General features: G+C 43.4%; 1 protein-coding gene across 1 annotated transcript; it reads right to left on the bottom strand.

The window, feature by feature from the left end:
* VGLL3 (vestigial like family member 3) lies at positions 1-23200 on the bottom strand. The gene is made up of 4 exons (XM_086631265.1): positions 23102-23200; positions 13589-13844; positions 7640-8140; positions 1-44 (listed from the first exon to the last, which is right to left on the bottom strand). Exons 1-4 carry the CDS (start codon positions 23198-23200, stop codon positions 1-3), a joined length of 900 nt encoding a protein of 299 aa, XP_086487391.1.
* Between the last annotated feature and the right edge of the window lie 3233 nt (positions 23201-26433).

The raw sequence follows: 26433 nt of genomic DNA, 5'->3' as shown, positions 1-26433 counted from the left end.
TCAGAACCAAGAAGTTTCCTTGCTCTTGTCCTGATGCTGCAGACCTACATTTCAGAAAAAAAAAAAAAATTAAAATTTGATACAGCTTTTTCCTCCCCCTCCCCAAGCAACCAAAGTAAGGATAAACAGGTTTTGATCTAAAAAAAAAAAAAAAAAAAAGCAGAAAAAAAATCCACAACTTACCAGTCTAGTGGCCTTGTTAGTAACATTGCTATTGCTTCCAGTTTTATAGTTTATGTGGGATAAGCTTAAACCACACTTAAGTATTAGACTAGCTGAAGCAGTTGAGGAATGCTGATAAAATCCTGTGTGCGCTTCCTTGTTTTGGCCTCATTTGGAGTATGGCACGGCGTGTTAAAATCCTTCAGCAAGGTCTGCATAGATAACTCAGTATGCAACAGAATAATTTTCCCTGATAGAGGCCAGCCACAAACCCTACCTGTTTCAGAAAAGGCCTGTGACACTTTAGGATCTCATAGTTTCTCTGGTATTTCACCTTACAGAGGAGAGAAGGGAAACGTTACTGCAGCATGTAAAAAACCCAAATAATTTCACCTACAGAGTGTCAGATTTTTAGCCAAGAATGGCTAGTGCTTCCACATGGGAAAAATTAATGATTTTCAGCTTGCATTTGTTATGAGTTACTCTAACATTTTCCTTTATAAAGAGCGAGGACTATCTAATAAATGTGGTGCTATGTTGAGGCTTTCGCATTATAAACTTGGAACCTGTGTTATAATCTGGGATTTCTCTGCTCCAGAGGGATTCAATCTTTGCTAGATTTACACCCAACAGGGCGTATACCTAAAATCCAGACAATAGAGGGGGAGGTGCGGACGAAACTTCCCAAAGAAGATACATTCTTGCTCATCTATAGACAAAGTAGAAAGCAGAGAGGTGCAGGCACATATTTTAAGAGGTAGTAAGGCACTTAAGACTTGCTGATTTAAAACCTGCCCCTTGACATTTTGAGACAAGAAAATCACATTTTGTGAAATGAAGGTGCGCTTCCCACTATAAATCATCATTGCTACATAGGCAGTGATGTCCCGCTCTTGTGTCATACTATATACTGCCCTGCTGTGTCGTGTACCAAGACCAATGCATCAACTATGTGATCCGCTAAGAATTTTGGGCCAATTTCACCACTAATGTAAGTGGTAATCCAGACCTCAATGATGTTGCAACCATTGAAGCTCCATGTTCATTTGATTGTTAACCTGTGAAAACTGACAGATCCATATGCTAAGCATGGATCTCTCATTTCCATATCTGATCACATAGCAAAACACAAAGGAAGATCACTATATATTCAGAAAGCCTAACAGGCATGATGGGTTCAGATCTGACCACCACCTCCTTGTTTTAGGGGTACAAACAGTTAAATCTCTAATGATGATCGACATCATTTCAAAGTTAAGCTACAAAGCGTTTAACAGTCACATAAAAGATGTCAGCATATTGCTCTATCTGTGTAAGGATATCCAAGCAGCATCCAAACACTTATGTGTCCAGCAGTGAACAGACACGGAGATCAGAGGACACAGGTATAGCATATGCCAAACCCTGTGGCTTTCTGCTCCATCTCACATGCACTTGCATCTATTTCTTTAGACTGGAAAAACTAGGCTATCCCTCAAGTAAAGCTCACCGATAAAAACTTGTTCAGAGGCTCTTTGCTCCATGAGGATGTCCCCTTGTTGCTTAAGAGTTACTTGTTTACCTGGCAACATCATTCACAGCCAGAGTCATAATAAACTGCTATTAGCGTCCTTCAAACCTCCCTCAAAGTTAGCAATCCCAATATTATGCTACTTTTCCCCTGCCGTTTACAAATTTGTTTAAACAAAGAAGACTAGAAAAAAAAAAAAAAAAAGAGGGTAAGGAAATCATTTAAGTTCACCAGTGGAGCACTAAAGACACTGGAGGCAATGAAAGCTGATGAGAAAAGAAAGAGGTTATATGGCTCCTAGCAGCTTTTTTTTTTTTTTAAAAAAAGCAACTGGTAGAAAGGGAAAAAACTGCTGAACAGAAACCGTCCTAGTTAGGTGTCTTTGCAACAAACAGAAATAACTGTAAGAAGGAGGTTTAAGGTACACCTATTAAGCCTGAACAGCCATGGAAAACAATCCGAAAAACCAAATTTGCCTTAGTTATAGAACTGAACATGGAACACTTTCCATACCTTTTCCTCATTACATTCCCGTCTTCTTCAGGGCAAGGCTATCTGCAGTCCTAACATGTCATCCAAGTGCAGCCCTGCTCCTAACCGAGAGCTTTCACTTGCAGCCTGCTGCAAGAACATTTTCCTCTTAGCAAAGACATCCTGGCTTGCCTTGCATGAGCCAGTGTCGACACACCAGCACAACTCCCCATCTCTGGGACACCAACGTTATAGCTAATTGCCACACAAACAGAATGCAGGTTCCGTGGGAACATCTAAACAAACTTAATGAGTTGTGACAAACTCATGGGGTGTGTGTGAACAGAGACAGCTCTACTGGAGGCAGCAGAGTGACCACTCAAGTTCTGTATTCAACACGACATGCTGACCTATGGGCATTTCTGAAAGCAGACTTCCCACAGTTAGTTACACTAGAGGATGGCAATTAATTCACCTAAACATAAAATTATGCACCTCAACATGCAAAACTTTGCACAATAAAGGATGCGTGCCTCAATCTTAAGATAGACTCACAACCCTTATGTTACAGGCTTGGGGAAGTGCGGCTGGAAAGCTGCACAGCAGAGAAGGACCTGGGGGTGCTGGTCAACAGCCGACTGAATATGAGCCAGCAGTGTGCCCAAGCAGCCAAGAAGGCCAACGGAATCCTGGCATGTATCAGAAACAGTGTGGCCAGCAGGAGCAGGGAAGTGATTGTTCCCCTATACTCAGCACTGGTGAGGCCACACCTTGAGTACTGGGTCCAGTTTTAGGCCCCTCACTTCAAGAAGGACATTGAGGTGCTGGAGCGGGTTCAGAGAAGAGCAACAAAACTAGTGAAGGGTTTAGAGAATTTGTCCTATGAGGAGTGCCTGAGGGAGCTGGGACTGTTTAGTCTGGAGAAGAGGAGGCTCAGGGGAGACCTTATGAGTCTCTACAATTACCTGAAAGGAAGTTGCAGGGAGAGGGGAGTCGGTCTCTTCTCCCACGTTGTGAATGACAGGATGAGAGGGAATAGCCTCTAGTTACACCAGGGGAAATTTAGGTTAGATATCAGAAAGAATTTCTTTACAGAGAGGGTTGTGAAGTATTGGAACAGGCTGCCCAGGGAGGTGGTGGAGTCCCCATCCCTGGAGGTGTTTAAAAACCATGTTGATTTGGTGTTGAGGAACATGGTTTAGGGACCCTGGCAGTGCAGGGTGAATGGTTGGACTCAATGATCGTGAGGGTCTCTTCCAACCAGATGATTCTATAGACCAAAACCCTTCTCAGCTTTTGGTGTGCTGGGTCTACAGGAAACCTCCTCCAGCACACGTGCCCAACAGCAGAGGAGGACATCCTCCCAGGCTCTGCAGTAGCTGGGCACGTTGCTCTGCTCTCCTCCCCACAGGGCTGCCCACAGGCCTGGCAGCTGCCAGCGCGGCCAGATCAGATGGACCACCCGAAGAGCCCGGTGTGCAGGGCAGCCTCCCACCCTGCTCCTGGGGAAAACAGCCCTGGCTGTAGGCACCAGCTCCAGCAGCTGCAAGGCAGAAATTCCCACCTTCCCCCTGGTTTGAAGTGCTCAACTTGCGCACTCTTAACGTAAACACGAAGATTTAGCCCCGACACTGTGAGATTGCCGCTGCGGTAACGCTCTCTGTGTGTACACCCTGAATTGCAGTCAACGCTGTTAGAGGCTGACCTTGCTCTGCTTGACATCGGCGGGGCACGGATTCGTGGCCTAAAGCACAAATACACTGTGCCTGTATCACTGTGCTTATATCGACACTTGACACAAAACATATTTTTATATTGAGCACTATAGCTTGGACACTTCAGCTTTGGAAAGACACTGCATACCAGCAGCCACAAACATAACAGGTTTTAATAGATTTTGATGTAGACTAGTATTTTCTTTAATCCCACATGCACCAATAAAGAAGCTTCTAAAAGGGTTAATTTGCAGCACACAATGTGAAGATTAAGCCACGATTAATGGGAATCAGGTAGCTGAATCCCTCTTCATCCTCTAAAACGGGACCATGTAAGTTCAAACAGATGTGCTATTCAGATCAATACTTTGTTAGCTGGTGATACGTTGATGTCCCACACAATCTGTTCTGAAACATAAATTCCCAAACTATACCGTGCATGCAAGGGGAACCCCCTCCTAACCTTTAAAGTGATTCAGCACCATCCATTCATGAGATCAAATATTTGGCTTAGTATGGCAGAGATGCAACAATGTAGCTGGAAGAGCGTAAGATTACAGCCAGCCTGCCCTCATCCCGGCACTGCCATTCCTTATAATTCCACGTAAGCGTGAGGAATTTTGCAAATGTTTCTATAATCGCATGTGACAGCAGCACAAGAAATGTGACCCACAGTAAGAGGGGAATAATTATTTTTGTATCTGAAGGGCTCTGAAAAGCAGTATCTACATATATACCAAATGAGCTTTCCTAGATAAATCATCCGAAGCTCATGCAATCTGATATATTGACAGCTCCACAGGTTGACCTCTTTTATTCTCTAGGGAGATATGAGTAAAGACTTCCAGAACTGAAGTTTTCTTGCCACTATGACCTTACCCTACTCAGGAGTAACCACTTTTATGCCACAGAAAGCCAGTACATTCTTAGAATCATAGAATGGTTTGGGTTGAAAGGGACCTTAAAGATCATTCCAACCCCCCTGCCATGGCGAGGGACACCTTCCACTACATCAGGTCTCAACCAACCTGGCTTTGAACACCTCCAGGGATGGGGCAACCACAAGTTCTCTGGGCAACCTGTTCCAGTGTTTCACCACCCTCACTGTAAAAAATTTCTCCATATATCTAATCTAAATCTACTCTCTTTCAGTTTAAAGCCATTGCCCTTTGTCCTATCACTACACACTCTTGTGAAAAGTCCTTCTCCAGTTATCTTGTAGACCCCCTTTAGGTACTGGAAGGCTGCTAGAAGGTGCCCCCGGAGCCTTCTCTTCTCCAGGACCTTCAGTTTTCAGCCTCTCTGATGAGACTGCTGTCTCACATGAGTCAAATATAAAGAAATTATGCCTAACGTGGAGATTTATCCAGTATAATCCTCTGCTGGAGCGGACATGAAGCACAAAAAGTTTCACCTGTGCTGCTGAGTGCTGGATGTGACTCAGCGTGGTGCTTCAGCAGCCCCCTCCTCTCCCCAGCACCGCAACTCACCTTCCCTGGGACGACACCACTTGAGATGCGTGCAAAATACTGGGGCAACTAAGCCCCCTCTTTTCACCACGGTCAGGCCTTGAATGCCTGTCACCAAAGTATTTGTCTCAACTCTACTAACTGTAGGCAAGGCTGGAAAGGGAGCTCAGAGCCCTCCTGCCCTTCCCAGCAAGCCTCTGCTTAGAGAGCACAGGAGAGATGAGCATACAGAGTAAGAGAGCAAGTAATTGTAATGTCAGAGGCCACCACTACCTGCTATATTCTGTTGCTTGTTCCCTTGTTTCCAAAGCCTTACGTGGCTAGCTGGGGCTGCCTGATGGGGTTGTGCTGTTGTGTTTCAGTGCGTGGCCGTTTTGAGTAGTCACAAACAAGTGAGACATTGCTCTGCTGAGATCCTCTGTTCCTGCAAACCAGTCACACATCTTTTCCCCTCTTTCTTTTCCCCCACAGGAACTCATAGACTAAAACCCATGCAGCAGGCATGGGCCAGGAATTAACAGTTCAGGCTTTCTCCACAGCCTCCCACTCTGAGTAGACAACTACAAGACATGCAAGCCACTGATGAGCACTGTCAAATGAGGATCTTGATAAAAGTAGCATCCAACTGTAGCCCTCCACCGGGATTTTCACAAGGAGCACGAAGCAAAGGCTGTATTAGTCCTGTAAGGCAGTGCTGGAACCCATAGTCCTTTTTCAGGTACCGTGCTCTTCAGAAAAGAGAAAAGGTATCTGGTTCATTAGACGTACTACTACAACGTAGCAGTAAGCAAACCAACTTGCCCAGCACTGAAACAACTCACAGCCTAGGCTGGACTTACCCCTAAGCCAGTATATACTTATACTAAGTAGTGGTTTCTCCTGACTAACAATCCCTTACGCAGTTTTTGGCTCCAACCCCAAAAGACAATTCAAATACCAGAGCTGTGGAGTTGGATTGCTGGGGCTACTGTCACACCAGGGGGCTCATCCTCTCTACCAGTGGCGGTGACAATTTGCTCATGCTTCAGAGAAGGCAGCTCACTCCCACTATGGAATTTGTCAGAAAGGCAAAACTTGAGATCCCAGTCTTGTCAGATTACCATTTTATACGCCAAAGCACAAAATGTAATTCCTCTTGTATCGTTGGCATGGCTGGAAATGTTATTAATCGATATAAAATTGTCCAGTGTTAAGAATCCTATTAGCTTTTTCTTAATTTCTTGAGGCAGAAAGTGGCATGGTATTTAGAAGAGATTATTGATTCCCAGTTGCTATTAAGGCAAGAGAGAGAGATCTGTGTTAAGTTAGCTCAGTTATAATTGAGTTCTGGGTTCATATTATTTCATATTTAAGAAACACGGTTTTTTTCTTCCATGAATTCTTTGTTCCCCTGCACACTGATCAAAGCAAGTAAGTGCTTCTTACACAGCAAATCAGTTAGCTAGAGCTATTAAGAACACAAACAGATACCTTAAGGAAGAAGGACAAGAGATGCAACTTAGTATTTCCTTAACAACTAACATAACATGTTAAGTACCAATCTGTGAGGATTGCTGCTGGTCAGATAAATACAAAGCAGAAAAAGGAGACCTCAACAGTGTATATGAGTTTCAGGATGGATGCTCTGGAATCTGTTAATCATCATCACCTGGTCACAAGTGATGAATGAGTGAGGACTGCTAGACTGCTCCTAACACTGAGATGAGAGCCTGCCAGTCAAAGCTCGCAGATGCAGGTGTAGTTTACGTACCCCGTAGTAAAACGCATCTAATTCACAGACCTCTTCCTAGAACCTACAGAAAGGATTTTAGTCTGATGGTGAGCACAGCTCGGCCGGCATTTCCACTCTTGATGTGACACCTGGATACTAGACAGGAAGGAAATGCAGATCTGTTCTAATTTAGAAGAGTAAGATGCAATCCTCAGGTACTGACAAGTTATTAGTTCAGTCCTCATTGGAGTCATATTTTGGTGAACACACATATGAACTAGCCGAACAAGCTGGAAGATTCCAAATGGAAGTAAAATTAACCATTTCTTGCAAGATTTAAACAAAAAAAAAATGCATATCATGTCACAATTCATTTGGCTTGAATGGAACCAAGGCAGACAAAGGTCTCTCAGCAAAGGCAGTGAGAGCTGGATGTTTCACAGCTCGTCTGCCCTGACAGTAATTTCAGGAGGGATTCCCACCTGGAAATATATTTGGAGAAGGCTCTGAGAACAAGCCCTGCTCCAGCTGCAGGGAGCCCACTTGTTTGCTCAAGTTCTTCCTGCTAAAACAAGCCACCGACACAATCAAACCATCTTACCTGTGTCAAACCCAAAACTTGGCACAATGTCCACTGTTCCATGAAAGGCTCCAGCCCATGCTGAGGTAGCACTGGTGACAGCAGCGGGATCTGTCTTTGTCATGTCACACTGGGGAGCAGGAATCCTGGCTGCGCGGACCGAAGGCATCAGCAGGGACCCGTACCGGGGGTCACGGTGCGAGCTGGGATGGTGATGGTGCATGTGTGGATGAGGGTGATGGCGATGCATGTACACGTCATGCATGTGTGCATACGAAGGGCTCACCTGAGATGCTAAAGGATAATGCCAGGATTCAGATGCAGCAGGGGGAGGAGGTGGGGCAGTCTGATGAAGGCCGTGTCCTGGCCAGCTGCTGGGATCTGGTGTTGGGAAGGTGCCTGGTGCAGTAACAGGGAAATCAGGGTGTACTCCACTTAAGCATGGTGGAGGAGGAGGCTGATAAGAGCTGGTCCAAAATGAAGTTGGGAAACTGCTCCTTTGGCTTGAAATTGTTGAGCTTTCTGGTAAAGGAGAGAAATGATGTATGACTGAAGCTGAACAACAAATTTACTAACAAAAACCCCACAATGATTTCCTGCTCTTTCAGATTTGTAACACTGAATTCAAGCTTCCCCAATAATTAGAGAATCACAGGACAGTTGACGTAGGAGGTGACCCTTTTGAGATCATCTAGTCCAATACTCCTGCTCAAGCGGGGTCACCTGGAGCAGGTTGTGCAGGACCATGTCCAGTCAGATTTCGACCAAGATCCAAGCTCCACAACCCCTCTGGGCAACCTGTTCCAGTGTTTGGCCACTCTCAATAATTAATATAATAGAAGTATTTTTTTGTGTTTAGATGGAATTTCCTGTTTTCTAATTCATGCCTATTGCCTCTAATCCTGTAAGCAAGCACTGCTGAGGATACTCTAGCTCCTTTATCTCCATTCCCTCCCATCAGGTAGTTGCACACATTGATAAGATCCCCCCAAGAAGACTTCTCTTATCCAGGCTGAAGACTCACAGCCCTCTCAAGATCTTGGTGCAGGAATTATGAGGAGATGCTAACTCCTGAATAGACCAGAACATATCATTTAGAAAGGCAGCTGTTGTGGCTGTAAATGCTTCTGAGGACAGAGAACCAGGTCACGCTGCAGAATATGAGACATTTGGCTGAAAGGAAGAATCCTAGCTCTCAAACTAATTGCATGCTTTGATGGGATAAAGATCGTATCTAACACATCTTATGTTAGTCCCTTATAGAATGTATCACGTTTCCCTGTACCCAATAGGATCAGACAAGAAGAATCATCTATGCACTCAAAAGAAGTTTTTGTCAGAAATAAAAGACTTGCTGCTTCTTACAGCTAGGTCTCAACTTATATTTAAATGGATTCCAATACCTCTACATTATGAAATCACATTCTAAAAATTCCTCTTTTGAAGGAGCGGTTAGTGGTTTTGATGTGTAGGAAAGTATTGGCATCTCCATTCTCACAATCCTCTTGCCAGCTCATGTTTGAAAGTACTGCTTCATGCAATATGTCTCGGCTCAAATAGGGTTTTTTTAGTCAAAGATGGAAACATAAAAATACAGGACTTTACCTCTGATGAAAGAGCAGTCATAAAAATAGCCTACGGAGAACTAATGCCAGGGAAGTTTAATATTTGACGAGGTAAGGAAACCTCTGTTCCTCATATAATGTCTACAAAAATACTTATATTAATTTTTTTTTAAATGACCTTTTGTTTTGCTTTGTTTCACAAACAACTGGAACGAGACTTGGGTGAAGATACCATTGAGAATGAACATATTCTTCAAATGCTCCTACCTCTGAACTTTGCTTACACAAAAACATTTTGGAAGCAAAAACTGTAGAAGTGTTTTCTTAAAAAGATATTCATGTATCTGTTTTAAAATCCATTGAAATCATAGTAATTTTTCTGTACATCAATTAGCTTTGATTTAGGAAGTAAATGAGCCTTATTAACTTTCAATATGGGAAATAAACTTTGCAAACCCGCTACGGACGAACATAGAGCGCTTCTTTTTGTGCCAAACCCCTTTAGAGGCTGCAAGCTTATCTAGCAAACCGTACTCCAACATGGCTTTCTCCAAAAGGTTGCTTCTTTTTTTAGCAATGTATTTCTCTTGTAATTCATCTCAGAAGACTGGAGAGAGTTTTAAGCATATAACAGAAGCCTCAGCACCCCTCCAAAATTGGTATTGTGCCTTGTTTGTAAATTGTTCCTTGTTACAAAGGATTAGGCTAAAATAGAGAGGGTACATGGCTTACACTGTTGGCAGCAGGGCTGACAAAAAAAAAAAAAACAAAACCAAGCTTCTTCATGTCCAGTCTATTGTCTTCCTCATGGCTTAACAGAGGAGCACAGATTGACAATGCATTGCCAGTGTTTTGGAAAATTAATCTCTGTAAATCAAGAGGTTCTGGAAACTATCTGGCTGTTATCTACATGGAAAAGCCCTAAATTCAAACCATCTCACTTCAAAAAAACACAGAAAACCACAAAGTATCTGAAGGACAACTTTAATACCAGGAGAGAGCACTTTAAACCACTGGATTTGTCAATATGAATTCAATCCAGATTGCACACCAGCTTGGCTTTACCAAGCGTGCAGCAAGCCTAGGTCACAGCAAACATGTTTGGCCATCTCCATTTTTCAAACCTGTGCACATTTCACAAAGCCATTACCACTGTCAGAAATTGTCATGGACCAGCCCCCACCGAGACACCAGCTGAGTGTAACTGCAGAGACCAACCTCACTGGTCAAGGTCAAGTCATGTCAGTGGAGATACAGAGTCCATCCAGGTTATATGAACATGCAAGAAAACTTCATATGCTCACAGAGGATGCTGCTAAATATTAAGTGTGCAGCAACCCCATCAACAAGAACCATCTCAGTGTTGAACCACAACTCTCAAGCACCACACATTTCCATGGTGTTTGAAAGGTCTCCTTTCCTTCTCACCTTTAAAACAGTGAGCACAACGAATTACCTTAACAGACACCATCATGTCAGATACTTGGCCTCTATGGGACACGGCAATGGAGAAACAGTCATTTCGGCACTGTCCTCAAGAAAGAAAAAAAATAATAATCTGGGCAGCTTCCACGGACTTTCAAGAGGGGGAAGGAGGCATTTAACAAAAACTGTCTGCCAAGATAGATACTACAGTTACCACAATTTCCTATCCTAAGTACAGAGAGGCAGGGAGATGGCTACATCTCAGATACCACGAAGTGGTGACTAATGCAAATGTTCATGGTGGTTGGCCAACGTGCTGAAAACACGCCAAAGCGCACATGCTGTAAAGAAGACAATGCATGGAATTTTCTGTAGTACAACATTACTTCTCAGTTAAAGCAGGAGGAAAAAAAATTACAAAACAAAAACCCAAGAAAGAAAAAAAACTAACACTTTCAGCTAGGAAAAATATGTTGATAAATACACCATTAAGGTAACATTAGTTTCAAGGTATCATTAGTTTCATTAGCCCCTGCAAAAGATTTTGGGTAGCTACACCTACAATTGAATATTCCAAGTCCATGTTACCGGAGCTTGTTGCAGGGAACTATATTTTATAAAAAGTCCGTTTTGAAGTTCATTTTAACCTAAACTTATCAGTATTTTCAACATACAAAGGACAAAAACTTGCTCTTTTCAGGACAACAGGTTCTATTTACTATACATAAGCAAAGCCTCTCCTAGAAACAAAAAACCCCACAATATTATGTTAATGATAAAATTACAGTTTGCTCTTCCATCAGGACACTAAAAAAAGAAAATACACAACAAGATGAAAAAAAAAAAAGGCAGACAATTTTACCAATCCGTCCTTTCAGGTAAAGGAGAGATAACAGTGAGCTGAGGAGCTGAGTAGCTCTTTCAAGCCCACACACTTTCTATTTAAATCTGTACCTTCCAAAACAGCTATTGCAAATGCAAAAGCTTTTTTTTTTTTAATTTATCTTTGAGTAATTTATTTACAAAAATTCTGACTTCCTGTGAAAGTTATTTATAAAAGATGTTAAAGCTAATGATATTTTAACTTCTTTAGGTAATGAGATACAAATTCACATCCATCTGCTGTAACTGAGCATCTTTGACAACTGTACATGAAACAGAAGACCAAGGTGTTAGCATCACTCCTTCCCCACTTTTTTCAAGCAGGCATGTTTCACAAACTCATTTGAGCCTGATAAAACTCTGGCCAGTTTCTCTCCTCTGGAGAAGCAGATACTCAGCTTTCTCAGTGACCACAGTGCAGAATCAAGCAGCCCTGCCCAGCAGCCTCCCTGGGGATCTTCACATCGCTTCGGCAGGTGCAGTGACGGCAGAGGCCATATCCCCTTACTTTATTCCCGGAAGAATTTCAGGACACGCAGACCTTCATTCCCCGCCGATGGCAGGGGCCACACCGGGTCAAGGAGGCAGCGTGGCTGAAGAACTCCTATGCCAGGCCACCCCATTCCCTGCAGAGTCCTTTGGGAAGGGCTGTGCAACCACAGGGCAGGCCAGGGAAAAACAGCAGGGTACATCTGGGGCCAAGCAGAAGACACACAACCCCATCCATGGTATGCCTCCAAGTTTGAGAAGAGGGCTTGCCTTAGGCATGGGGTCTCTGGGGACTGTCTTGATCCCATCTCTAAAACATTTATAGCCTGTCTAGGCCATTTATAAATGCTCCACTCTCCTTTTTAGTAAGCGTAGGTTCAATCCTGCTCAGTCGAGTTGACGGAAAATTCCCCATTAACGTTAACGGTCCCGGCTCAAGCCATAAATTCCTCTAGCTCCCTAGCCGCTTGTGCTGACCTTTGCTTAAACTTCCTCGGATTTGTCATCATCCTTCTGGAAAGCAAGTCCTTCTGTGCTATTTTTCTCTTCACAGTGGTTTCCAAAAATCCCGTCCCTCTCTATTATCTGTGACTTTCATCAATACACTCTCACCTCAGCATCGCCCATTACGAACACCACCACTCCTACCAGGATCCTCACAGTATCTCTCTCACCCAACACGCTGCACGGCCACTGGTCACGATACTTAGTTCGTGTCCCTTTTGCCAGTCCACATAAGGACACGATCAGAAATAATGCAGCTGTGGATCTGAAAAACTGCCCAGACAGCCACATTCAACAAAACGGAAATAGCGTCTTACCGGCAAACCTTCTCCAGTCACCAAGTTTGAAATCTTATCTGGAAGGTCTACCGAGTTCATCTGGCAAGATCTGCTCTTTGTTACATTGCTCGTGCCCACACGCGTTACATGAGCGCTATGGCAGTATTCAAACGCCTCACAGCACCTTCCAGGCGTCTACGCCTGGCTCAAAAGCAGAGTAACGCCATCCCCATTTTCCACACGGGAAGCCAGTAGCAATGGCTGTGTCTCTCCCGGGAGCTCCGACCCTGGGCAGGCTTCACGCACTGCGACACATGGCTGCAGCCACATAGGCCAGGGCTGGCACCTGAGCTTATTCCAGCCTGTGCTGGCTCCTCCCCAGCAGGAAAGCAGCCGCAGATAAATCACCTGGCAAAATCACCCGAGAAGGCTGCACGGGTCTCCTCGCATCCAAGGCCAGCATCCCAAACAGCTTTGCTCTTGCCTCTCAGGCCAAGTTTCACACTTGGAGCTTAAAAATAAGCCTCCAACCTTGCAGCAGATGCTTGTGAAGCCACGTGAGCTGTGACCCATTCGTTCCAGACCTTGGCAGAGCTGCAGGCTCTGCAAGAGAGGGAGATGCTTGCTTCTTCTGCATCTTTGGCGCCTCTTTCCTGCTTTAACACTTCAGATCACTCAATCCCAAGAAGCTCCTCACCTCTTTCAAATTTAGGGAGGATTTTTCCACCTCCACAGAGGGGCAAAATTTCGGCTGTAATGCAATATGCGTTACCACGACACGGACCAAGAAAGCCACACCACGGAGAGCAAGTTACTGCTCCTCTTACCTCTCCACAGAGGACTTAGTGCTGCCTTGCTCTTGGTAAGGGCAGTTTCTGGATTGAAGCTACTGGCTTGGCTCAAAGCTCTTGAGAAGTGTTCATCCACTACTGAACCAATGTCTCCCTGGAAGTAAGTGAAAAGGACGCAGCGAGAGTTAAGGTACTCCATCTCGGCAGGCTGGTCTTTCTCATCCTCCTCTTGCTTGCTGGGAAGGGTCACTTCCAGAGACTCCTGCATCTTGTTGTATACAGTTAACTTCTTCTGGGATTAAAAACAAAATAAACAAGAAATGTATCACTGATGGCATTCAGGGCAAGCTCAGCATCCGGTTTCCTTAAAGAAAAATAACTGAATACACTGAATATTCATTTCATAATTACAGTTGGAATACAGGGATATTTTGCACCAGCATTTCACAAAGAAGGGACTACCAGCGCCACTTAGAGTTTTTATTCCTTGCACACAGATGGACCTGCTTCTCAGGCACATTTCACAACCACAATTTACTGGCAACGGCTTTTACTCAATACCTTCAACGGAAAACAGACAAACTCTAACAATTCTCTCCTGACTCCCACCTGGAAAGGATAATCCCATCAGTAAAGGGCTACAGAGGTCGAGTCCAGCCGCGCGGAAGGGTGGCCACATACACAACGTCTGCATTTCACCCGTCTAGCTGAACGTGCACCAGGTTTTGTCGGCTGCGCTCCCTAAGTTGAGGGTACCTGGCCCTCTGGACTCCATGCTGAAGGCATAAAGATGGAAGAATTTGGTGATTCCTGAAAAATTTTCCACTGTATTATCAAAGTCCGCGAAATACATAAATTCTCACTCACTGCCACGAAAATTTTTATCATAGGAAGCTATACCTTAGGGTGATGAGGAAGTGGAGGGGTTTTTTTTTTTGGTTAATTTGAGGCGGATTTTTGTTGTTTTGGGGTTGAGGTGTTTGGTTTGTGTTTTTTCCCTTTTCCTTTTTATTTCTTAAATATCAGCTTTTGGAAAAAAGGACAAAAATTTAAGTCGTAACAAATTAAACATGTGATATGGGGGAAGAGAGGGATTGACAAGTCTGCAAACACATGCAAAAAAATCCACCCGAAACCAAAAACACAGAGAAGCATATTAAAAAAATAAAACCCGCACAAGCCATCTGTGAATGGCTATTTCAGAATCTTCTCTCTCTCAAATCAAGCCTAAATGTCAAAATAAATGTGTGTGAAGATCCATTCTGCATGGAACATATCTTTCAGATGTTCCACTTCACAACTGTGTCACAGAAAAAAAATCTCCCCACGATAGTCAAGCTGCAGGAATCATAGCTTTTAGCTAGCTAGCCATTTCCACATCTGACTTGACACACAAGCAGCTTCAGGAACCTAAAAACAACTACAGCACATATGTAGGAGTATTTCATAGCTTTTCTGTAGAATTATGGTTTGACTTCTCTTTTATGGTTTGCTTGGCAACACTTTAGCACCATCAGAATCTCTTTAAGTTTATGGCTTTTTTCCCTTTTTCCAAAGTTGTTCTAGAGAAAAAGTTAAACAACTACACAGTCTATAAAGTTCCATTTATACAATAAGTATGCTTGTCTAAATTAGAAATAATTGAAAGTCATTTTCCGATCTTGTATGCCATCGATATATTTACATGCGGAGTTTTTTTAAAATTGTATAAACCAATACAAATTCTCCCATTGTGATACGAAACAAATACTCTGGGGCTGAGTCTTAATTATGAATGGCTATTTAAAAAAATAACTGTAAGAAAAAGCTGCTGACAATACCAAAAGCTCATAGCAATTAAGTGATGGATCTGTCATTACAGTAGGTTAAGTGATAAGTACAAATCAATTCAGTAATATCTTTAATTTCGATGCTGTTATATGAACTGCAATGAGTGATGTAAATAATTTTATTTTACAGTTTGGAATATTCAGATAATGGTCTGGAATTCAAGTAAATCTGTTCTTCACTTAAAGTTTTATCCTGAGATCCTATAATACATAAAGAAAAACTGACAGATTCACATTAAAAAAAAAAAAAAGAACAATGGAAATAGCAAATAAAAAGTTTTACTAGAAACTGATTGCTAAAATGGAACATAGTCTGAGGATTTGAAACTAATTTTTGCAAATGCAGAATTTGAGGCGGCCTATACATTTTTGTAAATGCTTTGTGCCTTCTGTAAACAAACAAAGAAAAAGCCTCCTAATATTTGTTCCTGAAATGCTTGCTAAGATATCACTTACAGCGACCTTCATGTTTTTCCCTAAGTAATCACAGAACGACAAGACCTTAGGAAGACAGAATGCTTATAATATTGCATACACAGGAGATACATGCTTTAGAAATCTGTAACACATCTACCTCAGTGACTTGATTGTTCTTAAAGATGCACCACAACCCAGATCCTCTTAGAAATGCAAGACGAGTGGTTGGGGAAGGTATTTTTTTCATTTTTGTTTTCGGCTGGGTTTTGTTTTTTACATAGAGACAAAGTAGAAAAGAGATCCTTTGGAGAAGTCTAAATAGATATTGATATATTACAACATCTCAGGTGCAGTGTATATGCCAGACCTTGAATACTTTAACAACACACTTTAAAAGTTGCGTTCGATCATTACAGGTACACTATTTGTACTTACACTGTGAGTATGCAAATACACATACAAGCATGCAATTATATACAGAAACACATCGTTTAATATAGCCCCTGGCTTGACTTAGTTATCAGGAAGGAAGTCTTTCAGTGTTCCTATATAGAGACTGGAGCTCAGGAAATTAAAACTTATCTCCAGAGTCGCTTCTCTGTGCAGGAATGTTCCCCCTTCCACAGCCTAAGAATCTAATTCATTTTCCATCTCAACTCTCTTCCCTTCCCTCCAGTCTGTGGATAGTCATTACAAGATAATCTGAGTACTTGCTGGTTTTGAAAATACCAAATCTGATTTTTTTCTTTTTTTTTTTTGAACTTAAAAAGAGATGGTAGTACTGATGGACAAGTACAAGGCCTTGTGTACAGACTGCAGTTATTTACAGTGAAAAGCTGTGGTTTGTGCTGAGTTTTTTTGCAAAGAATGAGAGTTCTAAATTAAAAGATTTTTCAAAACGGCATCAAGTCTGTGATCAGATACAGATCTACTTAATTTGTGTTTCAGGAAGAAATTATCAGCCTGTAATTATAAGACTCTTTAAATAAGAGACTACAGTGAGATGAAGTGACTCAAGTTTTCCTTGTATGCAGCGTATATACACCCTTTTCATTGTATACATCCTTTAATAATGCTTTTTCTCCCTCTAACTCCCTTAAAATACCCTGCCTGCACACAAATTCCATCTTACTTGTTCTGACCTTACCAGTGATCTTCTCATAGCATTTCTGACCACGCTTGTGTGAGTGGAAAAGCATGCAAGATCATCAACTGCTAAATGAATTTGTCCCACCACCGTGGCGGTGAGGGAGACGGGATGAAACAAAAGAAAAAACAGGTTAGGTTTCTGATAACTAATCTGGGCTAGCCCAGTTTCACTTGTACTTTTTGCATACAAACAGTTCTGGCATATATTTAAGCAGCCAACAGCATCTGTAATATCTTTATAGAGAGCATTTTCTGACCAAACACAACGTATTTCTTGCCTATGTTCAGATCTCTAATGCTTTCATATATTCATGAATTCCACCTCTCCCTTCCTTACAAACTAGAGACTGAGATTAAGCAGCCTCTGAAAAACAAAACAAAACAAACACACAGAATCTCATCTTGGCCAAGACCCAGAACACAGAATTAAAAGTCAGCTTAGCATACTGGGAAATAGGGAAATCCAGTGTCTACAGCACCTGATGCCACCTGAGATAACAGACTAAGTTTGTGACTGAAGGGTGAATGATACAACCTCTGGGTAAATAATGCTGTACAGCATGGGCTGAATTCAGCTTAAATCAACATTTTTGTTATTTCATATATTCACAAACAGGCTCTTCCAAAGAGAATTTAAACTCTTACTGTAAGTTGTCTAACAAAAGGAAACTAAAGGTCGATAACAAATCACCACTAATACGGCAATATTAAAGAGAAGGTTTATCCGGGATAAGCATCATTCTGTCTTCTGGAGGCAGAATGACTGCTTTTAGATCAAGAAAGCACATGGTCCAAAATCTCACAAAAAAACCTGTCTTGAAGATGCCTGTTATTTTCTGACATACCCTATCCAGAACCAAGCAAAATGGTTCTCATGCAGTGAAATTCTGGCCACATTAAAGCCAATGGCAAAAGTCCAACTGACTTCAAGGCTCCCAGATCTCACCCAGGGTGTCTGGTAAAAATGTCAGAGCATTCCTCTTCACAAGCTGAAAAAAATTCACTTCCAGCTGAAACCAGCTAGTAGGCAGCAAACCAGAAAAACAACCGAGCACAGTTGAGAAAGGAGAAAGTTTTAGTTTAGCCAAGTTTGAATCGAAAATTCAGGCCGGCTCTTATTTTACATATAAGCTGGTTGCCTGTTCCTCCAACTTATTATCTCCATACATGCCATCATACAGCATATGGTCCTTTATGCTCCCAAGCATGAAAGTCTGGTGTGCCTGTAGCCACCTGTTACAGATTTTCCATTATGAGAGAAAGAACAGGAACCAAAAATAAAGAGTAACTACTATTGAGGAAACACTATATGACCCTATCCTGAGAAAAAGGCTGTCATTCGACATAAGCTTCTGAGAAGGAATTTCAGCAACAAACTTGAGGCAAATCTCGGACAGTCCTCCATTTGTGGAGCTGTCTGCCAAGCAGGCTCCTACTGATAACACAGAAAGTATTCAAGGAAGAAGACGATTTCAAGCAATCAGAGCATGGAATGCTGGGCCTGAAAGCGGTATTTACGGCATGCCCTGAAAACTTGAAATCCTAACTTCTAGCCTCGCAAATGAGCAAGCCAAGAGCAAAGCCACATGCTTGCGTTCAGGTGAGCTCCTGGATTTGCAGCAGCAGAGCCTGGAGCTCCTGCTGTGCTCTGCTGATGGAGAGATGTGGTGGAAAAAGAATGAATTTATACATCTTTTGCTGTACATGTAAACAGAGGTGTACCATTAAAGTCTAAAGCTCTATTTTTACATAGATAGAGGAAGATCAAATAGAATTTGGTCCCAGTCAGAACAACAAAGTAAAGCAAGCTAAATTTTTTAAATCAGCAGCCTCTTGTGGGATTAAACAAAACAAACCAAACCAACAAAAGCCCCCACACAGGGCAAAACTTAGCCCCCTGCAATTCTGAGAGTAGCCTTTAAAGGTGAGTTACGTAGGTCCGATTCAGTTTCCAGTGAAGTCAGCAGCAGGGCAACCACCAGGCTTCCGAGCACGCCTAGAGAAAGCATCGGAACTACAAAAACTGAGCGCGAAGCTTATCTCCTCCTGTTATCCGCTGTGTTAGAAACGGCGGACTGCCACGTGCTATAAGCGGTACAATAAGCCCGTCCTGTGAAACAAAGAACTTTACTGGAAAACAAAGTTACAGCACATACACAGCCAGCTGACACAACCTTAAAGGCGACTTGTCCTTGTCTGCGATGTCGTTAGTTTGAAAGGAAGAGCTGAGTTAGTGACCTAATTTGCTAAAGGAGACAAGCCCTTATCTGGAAAAAGCCTGTCTACAGCACTGCCAGCAGAAAGCCTGACTTGAGCATATCACGACTCTTCATGCAAGAATTGATTTAGCAAGGATGGTGTTGGCTTAGCTCTCTACATCTCCATACCATGGAGGAATTCCAAAACCACCATTTACTGTAACTTCCCATTTCAAAGGTCTTAAGCTCAGAGCCAGGGCAAATGCTACCTTAGCCTCAGCTCCGCAGCTCGCTATACCTGGACTGACAGGGCACGGCGAGCTGTCACGGCATGTCTTGTGTGCCAAGAACACAACAGATTCTTCACTGATTATGTGTTTCCAGAGTCTCTTCGAATGAGCAGCTCTGTTACGCCCATCCCTCAGCCGACCTAAAGCAAAGCCAAAACTACAGCTGCACAGCCCCTCAGGAAAGCGTACGATGAAGAGCGTTTTAATTTCACCATTCTGCAGGGCTTTACACTCGCACAGGCACGGCTCCTTACCAGGCACAGGAACGAGTTCTCATTGTAATGCCGGCACGCACTCGCTCTGTCTTTTGGCAAAGGAATATGGAAACCCCGATTTATCCGTAGAATTAGGGCCACGTCCCATGTTCGTCAGTTCCTTCTGGCACTGTGTGAGCATGTATATATCCATACTCCACTCACTTCCCTCCAGCAAACACCCTGGACTTGAGCAATCTCAAAGATCTAAGGTGCTAAGCCTCCACTGTCATTAACATTCAATAGGAATTCAGGCTTCAGTCCACTAAGTGCTTTTAAAAAAAATCCCATCTAAATTAATTTGCCAGCAAGGTCTTTCTTGGCTACGGATTGGTGAAAGCTAAGCTTCCAGAAACTGTGCATTTTTGTGCAAGGCAAAAATCAGTTCTGAGGTGATTTTAAGGGAGTGAAAACTACAGATACATAAACGTGGGAACAATTCCAGAGTGGGGTAACTTTAAAAAGCCATGATGGATCATTCCCTTAAAAAAAATGATGTCACTTCTGCACAACCTGAGTGCATGCTAGTACATCATTTAAAAGCGATGTTACTTAAAAATAAAATAAAATAAAATAAAATAAAATAAAATAAAATAAAATAAAATAAAATAAAATAAAATAAAATAAAATAAAATAAAATAAAATAAAATAAAATAAAATAAAATAAAATAAAATAAAATAAAATAAAATAAAATTACGACCATTCAAATCCCTTTGACTGCAGAGCAGTGACACAATGCCAGCTGCTTGCTGGAGACACTTCTCCTGACCCACGTATGCAGCACGCGACCTATAGAAACATGATGAGGTTACCTCTCCAGAGAGACACCGTGGCCCAGAACTTGAGCCTACGCATCTGCAACAGCAGCTCCACAGCTAAGGAGCTTGCTTTGCTCTTTAAAGGACACAAAACCGATACTGAAAGCTGGCATAGCCAATTACATGTTTGTGGCAGATTTATTACAAACATCTATGAAGATGCACACGTTTTAGTTAGAATAACACATCTATATCTCCTCGCACTGAGAAGGAAAGGAAAGCCAACAAGAGCATAGCACGTAAAAGCTTTCTCTTTCAGAAAACAAAACATTTTACCAAGTACTGAAAGACACCAGAGTAGTACAACACTGAAAAATGCTTCAATGGAGTCCTCGGATATTTTAAGGGTGAGCACCAGTTCATCAGCTCCAATGCAGAGCTTTATTTTCAAGATATTCCACTAACTCATCTTCCCTCACTGTTATTTTTAAACCACAGTTTTAATTTGGGCAAAGAAGAACATTCTTTAATATGGTCATCATTCTCACGAAGAGTGCAGGAGAGTCTTACATGTTGAACACATGTGTAAGAAGAAAAAAAACCCTGGCAACAGATTCTTCATCCTTCTTTCTTATGTCCTTTACCAGTTGATTAACTGTCCCTGACAGGACAATTCTGAAGAAATAGATACTTGCAAAATGTCATACGTTATCCAAACAGTCAATCTTTCCACTATGACTACAGAGGCACGAAGAGTTCATTCTATATTTACTTTAAAAAAAAAAAAAAATGTTTTAAAAGCATAGGATTCAGAAAAAATACATAAACTGCACTAAAGTTTGCAGCTGCTAGAATTAGAGGGTGCGACATTCTTAGTTCAGCAACGACAGCTCAGTTTTCTAGTCTGACATCTGATTAGTTTGTGAAGACCCTCCAGCTCCAAATATTTATTGAAAATTGGCGCACGCAGGATTAACTAAAACAAATTGTCAATAGCATGTAGGGTAGCAAGGTTTAGAATGTTTTTTGTTGGTAATGGGATATATTGTGCTGGCCACGACTCAGGAGCTGTACTGGCTTAACAGAGCTATCTACATTTCTTGCCTTGCACATCTACCTCCACTCTTCTTAAACAGCATAACCCACAAGAACTCAGTTTATTTAAAATGAAATTTCAAGAAACTTAGAGTTCATTTTGATGCCTCTGGGACATTTCACAGACAGTGCTGCTTTCAGCTGATAGAGAAACTTCATGATTCTGTTTAAAAATAAAAAGCAATTGCACTTGAGTGTGACACAGCTGCTATTGATTGTTTAATAGATTTTAACGTACTATGTGCTCTACACTCCAGATCTTGAAAAGAAATGCAGTCAATCACCTAGAGTTAAATATCAAAAAGTTCATCAAAGTTTCAAGTGCAGTTTTCTGCTTCTAGGTCTCTTAGTCAAAGAGTCAAGTTATTCGAGATTATTTATTTATTTTCAGTCCAAATCACACAGGCTACCAACTGGAGCTCCAGATATTCAAATCCAAAGTTCATAAGTAAAACTATCATATAGATGGAAGGCTCTGCAAGCTGTGACCTAAATTAGAGAAGGAATAATAACGAAGGCACGCTTCAACAGACAAAACTCACAAGTTGTCCAGAGCCCGCGTTTACAGGGAACGTAAGCAACCTGGAAGAGTTCGTTGGGGTATCATTTCTGCAAAGGGGCTCTCTCTCCCAACAGTAAAGCAAAAAACCAATAATACACGATAGGAATTTTAATGTTTTAGCCCATATTCATGTCTCCCAGGCAAGTTGATACTAGGGGTCACTTCCCATGTACGGAGAAAACAATCTTCATGGATAATAATGATAAAACCTTATGGAATGCAGCAACAACCAAAAAATGTATTCTCAGATGACTACATTAGGGCCAAGTCAATATTAGTCCCACTTCACCCACGCACTGCATAGTCTAAAAATGCTGTCAGCCTGATAAGAATTTCCTGATTCATTTAAAAAAATAAAAAAAAATAAAAAAATAAACATAATACATCTGATCACCAAATTAAGCTGGAAACTCGCCGGAGCCGATCTTCCAGGAGAGCCGGGGTGAGCGGCGCGCCCCGTCCGGGGGGAGCAGCGCGGGTCCCCTCCCGCCGGCGGAGGTTCCGCCCGTGTGCGCGCCCGCGGACGGCAAAGGCGCAGCTCTCTGCCGGCAAAGCGGGCGAACGGGGAGGCTCGTCAAGTAAGGAGCGACGGCGGAGAGGAAGGGGGAAGGAAAAAAGGCAAGATAGAACTTTTTGCCCCCTTTCCCCACTCCAGTCAAGCAAGCCAATACTCACCCCCAAATACAAGAAATTTGGGGAAAAATAAATATTTTCTTTTTTTTTTTTTAAAAAAAAAAGAGTCTTACCAGGCTCTGCTGCTCTAGGGCACCCTCACCAGCTCCCCGCATCTCCAAATCAGACCGGGGGCTGCATGGCGCATCGCTGGCTGGCCGGGGCGGAGACCTCCGCCCCGGCCAGCCAGCGATGCGCCATGCAGCCCGCTAAGTTTGGAAGGGGGGAGCTCCCCCCAAAAAGACCCTCCACCACCTCCCAGTCCGCCTCACCGCCACGACTTGCGCGCTACCCCGCGCAACCCTTCCCTCCCTCGCCGCTCACCTGCGGGCAGCCCACCGCGGGCACGGCGCCGGCCAGATAGCGGGGTGCCCCGCACGCCGCCGAGGCGGGCTGCTGCATGGCCACGTCCGAGCAGCTCATGGCCGCCCCTCGCCGCCACCACCGCCTCCCTCCTCTTCTTCTTCTTCTTCCTCCTCCTCCTCCTTCTTCTTCTCCTCCGCGCAAGGCGACCGCGGCGGGGCACCGCGCAGCCCCGGCTGCCAGCGCATCTTCGGCGGCCGCCGCGCTCCGCGCCCGCACTTATAGCGCGGCGGCGGCAGCGCGGGGCGCCCCGGCGGCGGTGGCGGCAGCAGCGGCGGCGGCGGCGGCGCGGCCGCGGGGGCGGGGACCGCGCCCCGCCCGCTTGCCTCCCCCCCCCTCCCCCCCCAACCCCCCTTCACCGGGGCTCCGCGGGCGCGCAGCACCTGCGCCCCATCCCGGGCCGCCGTTAGTGTTTCTGCATTGGCTTTCGGTGCGGGTCCCCGTCGCTTCTGGTTTGGGAGAGGGAAGCACCTCGGTGCCGGGTTTCGGTCCGGGAGAAGCTCGGCCAAGCTTAAGCAGCATGGTCTCTCCATGGGCGAGCGTCACCTGCATCAGTCACGCTTCACCTGCCAAGGGATCCGTCCTGGAAATTCATCTGGGACGGAGGAGGAAGCCACTTGTCCCAGAGGAGGTGGCAGGTTGGATGCATTTTCAACTAGCCTAGAAAGTCTCTCTTCTCCCCCCCATATTTGGTCCATGGTGTTTAAAAACAAAACAAAACAAAAGGAATCCATTAAGTGCACTGCTCTGCTTGAAAAACACGCGGAGGAAAAACAGTATCTAGTTGTAATGGCTCCAGTCCTGGCCTACCTCTGCACGCACCTTTCTGCCAGCCAGCCACCCTACTGCAGTCCCCCACTTGAAGGCTTTTGGTACCATTCCTCACATGGAAAAGACTACACGTGTGGCTTGTTAGCATTGTCCCAGCGTATGAGCCTGGGAATGACTGCACTTGCTTGCTTGTTTTCTTCTCATTTGGCCTAGGATGAATTACTTCAAGTTTCTTTTTGAAAAAAAATTGTTTTGAAGTTTACCTACATTTAATCGTGAAGCCTTCAATCAAAAACTCTAAATTTATACTCTCTCTCTTCTCTCTGTTTATGTATACACACGCAAACACACACACATCTCCTTGGCCAGAACAGTTAGATGAATACACAAGGTTAAAATAGCTCTGTCTGACCCCAGTAGGATTCCCTGTTTATAGAAAGCATTTCTCCAAAACATTCAACAGCAATACTTTGAAAAAAGATCCAATTTCCTGCAGACATGTTTAATTTTTAGGTTCCCCCCCCCCCAAGGTTTTGGGCATACAGATTTTAAGGTAGCTAGATACTTTTTTAAGAGCACTCTGGTAATTTATTCCTGTTGCATTTTGTATTTCTACCTAAACAGATTCAGTCTTAAGTGTTAACCTTTGCAACACACACACAGCACGCACTTTGCTATACCGAATATCTGGGCTTCTGAACGCGTTCTTCAGGGAAACAGAAAATCCAAGTGCTGACTGCTATCTACAAATCTCTGGTCGATCTGGACCTTATTAATTTCAGAAATCTCTTGCCCCTTGTTGTTTCCTACTGCAACACCAAGCCTAAGGCAGAGCATCACCCCAACAGCAAAGTCTGCAGGAGCCGGAGGCCGTCAATCGGCAACGACAAGTACCACCTTCTGAAGTTCACTGCTCCTGGACACGCACCTGATCCTGACCTGGAGGTTTTTACCGAGTGCGTTGGGTCGGGCTGCCTTCAAGCATTCCTCCGGCCGCTCAGTCTCCTGGCACCCGGCCTCCTCACATTTGGACAACTGGCTGCTATCCACCCTCGCAGATCCTCTCAGGGAAGCTGTGCTGCTTGCCGCAGAGGATTGTGAAACACGTTTCCTGTTTCAGGGAAGATGTTGTTTAGCACCATTCTGTCTGAGGTAAAATGCTTTCAGATGCAGTGGCAATGAGGCCCAATGCTAGTTTACAAAAAACAAAAAACCCAAAACAACACCCTCCTACACTTAATAAATGTTAACAAAACAAGTCTGTAAAATCACAAACAGGAACAAGTTCTTTCAATATCGATTGATTGTTTTTAGGAGAAAATCCGGTATCGGTCCTTAAAGCAGAACCAGAGCAAAATAGAAAATTATTTATTGTCTACTACGCTAATGCGATACACTGAGGTGGGAGTACATCAGTGATCATTTTATACCCAAGTACGTGAGGCACTTTCAAGAGGTTTTTATATATATATATATACGTGCGTGTGTGTGTGTGTGCTAACATAGGTATCTGTTTTCCACAGGATGCAAAAATACTTCGATATTCAGTTAGCACACATTCCTTATTAGATCCTGCCACAATTCCCATTGGGTGCCTTTGGGCATGATACAGTGGCATGGTACATCATGTCAAAAAGCAGAACAGGACCATGATCAGGCAGATGTTTGACACGATGCATCGTGTCAGCCAGCCAGTGGCACTCGGCCATTGCTGAAAAGGGTTCTGACATGATACAGCGTGCCAGTGCTGCAGCACAAAACTAGTGTGTTCCAAAAATAGGGACAAATTCACCTCTGGCATAAGTAGAAGTAACTGCAGTGACTTCATTAGATTTGCATCTGCTTATGTCAACAGTGAGTTTGGCCCGTAATCTGGAATTTATATAAAAGAGTGGTAAGTGGCTGAGTTTTCAGATACTTATTATATTGCTTTCTACTCCCCACACGCAAGCATCACGAGACAGTTGGGATAAACCCACCACCTTTCTCAACTTTTTTCTCTCCACCTCACAAGAAGCAGCATCAATTTTCCATTTTTAGCAGTGTAACAATACCCCAGAGTATATAGAGGGTCACTCTCTTCAGAAGCATGGGAAACTGTGAATTTGAGGATTTCACAAAGAACAGGAGTTTACAAGAAAGGGAGAGAGAGCACCTCCGCTTTCTGCCTCCATACTATTTCAGAACAGTAGCTTCAAGCGCTAGCTGCCCAAGAACAGCAGCAAACTGTCAATTTTCAGTGGTAATTAGGCAGTGTAACAGTAAAGGAACAGCACAAAAAAGCAGCCAGGATGCACTGAGAGATCTGATAAGACTTGGAGATTTCTTAAAAGGCATTGTAATTTATTGTTTCCCCTTTCATCGCTCTGGAATGAAAAGCACAGCTTGCCAATGCAGATGCATCGCACTGACAAAAGCAGAGGAGGGGAACAGGCTAAGGTATGACTGGTGCGAGATCTTCTTCACAGAAGAGAAATATCCCGGCTTTCTGCCACAGTCTGTTTCTTTAATGATGAAAAGAA

This window comes from Tauraco erythrolophus, chromosome 1 (assembly GCF_009769465.1).
Source record: "Tauraco erythrolophus isolate bTauEry1 chromosome 1, bTauEry1.pri, whole genome shotgun sequence".
Taxonomy (NCBI): domain Eukaryota; kingdom Metazoa; phylum Chordata; class Aves; order Musophagiformes; family Musophagidae; genus Tauraco; species Tauraco erythrolophus.
This window is presented reverse-complemented; position numbering and strand designations above follow the sequence as displayed.

Excerpts from the sequence above, each read along its gene's own strand:
- VGLL3 (XM_086631265.1), bottom strand. The coding sequence starts at position 23,200 with ATGAGCTGCTCGGACGTGGCCATGCAGCAGCCCGCCTCGGCGGCGTGC. Across the intron at positions 13,845-23,101 it reads CCGCGGTGGGCTGCCCGCAG|AAGAAGTTAACTGTATACAA; the intron begins GTGAGCGGCGAG and ends TTTTAATCCCAG. Across the intron at positions 8,141-13,588 it reads ACTAAGTCCTCTGTGGAGAG|AAAGCTCAACAATTTCAAGC; the intron begins GTAAGAGGAGCA and ends CTCCTTTACCAG.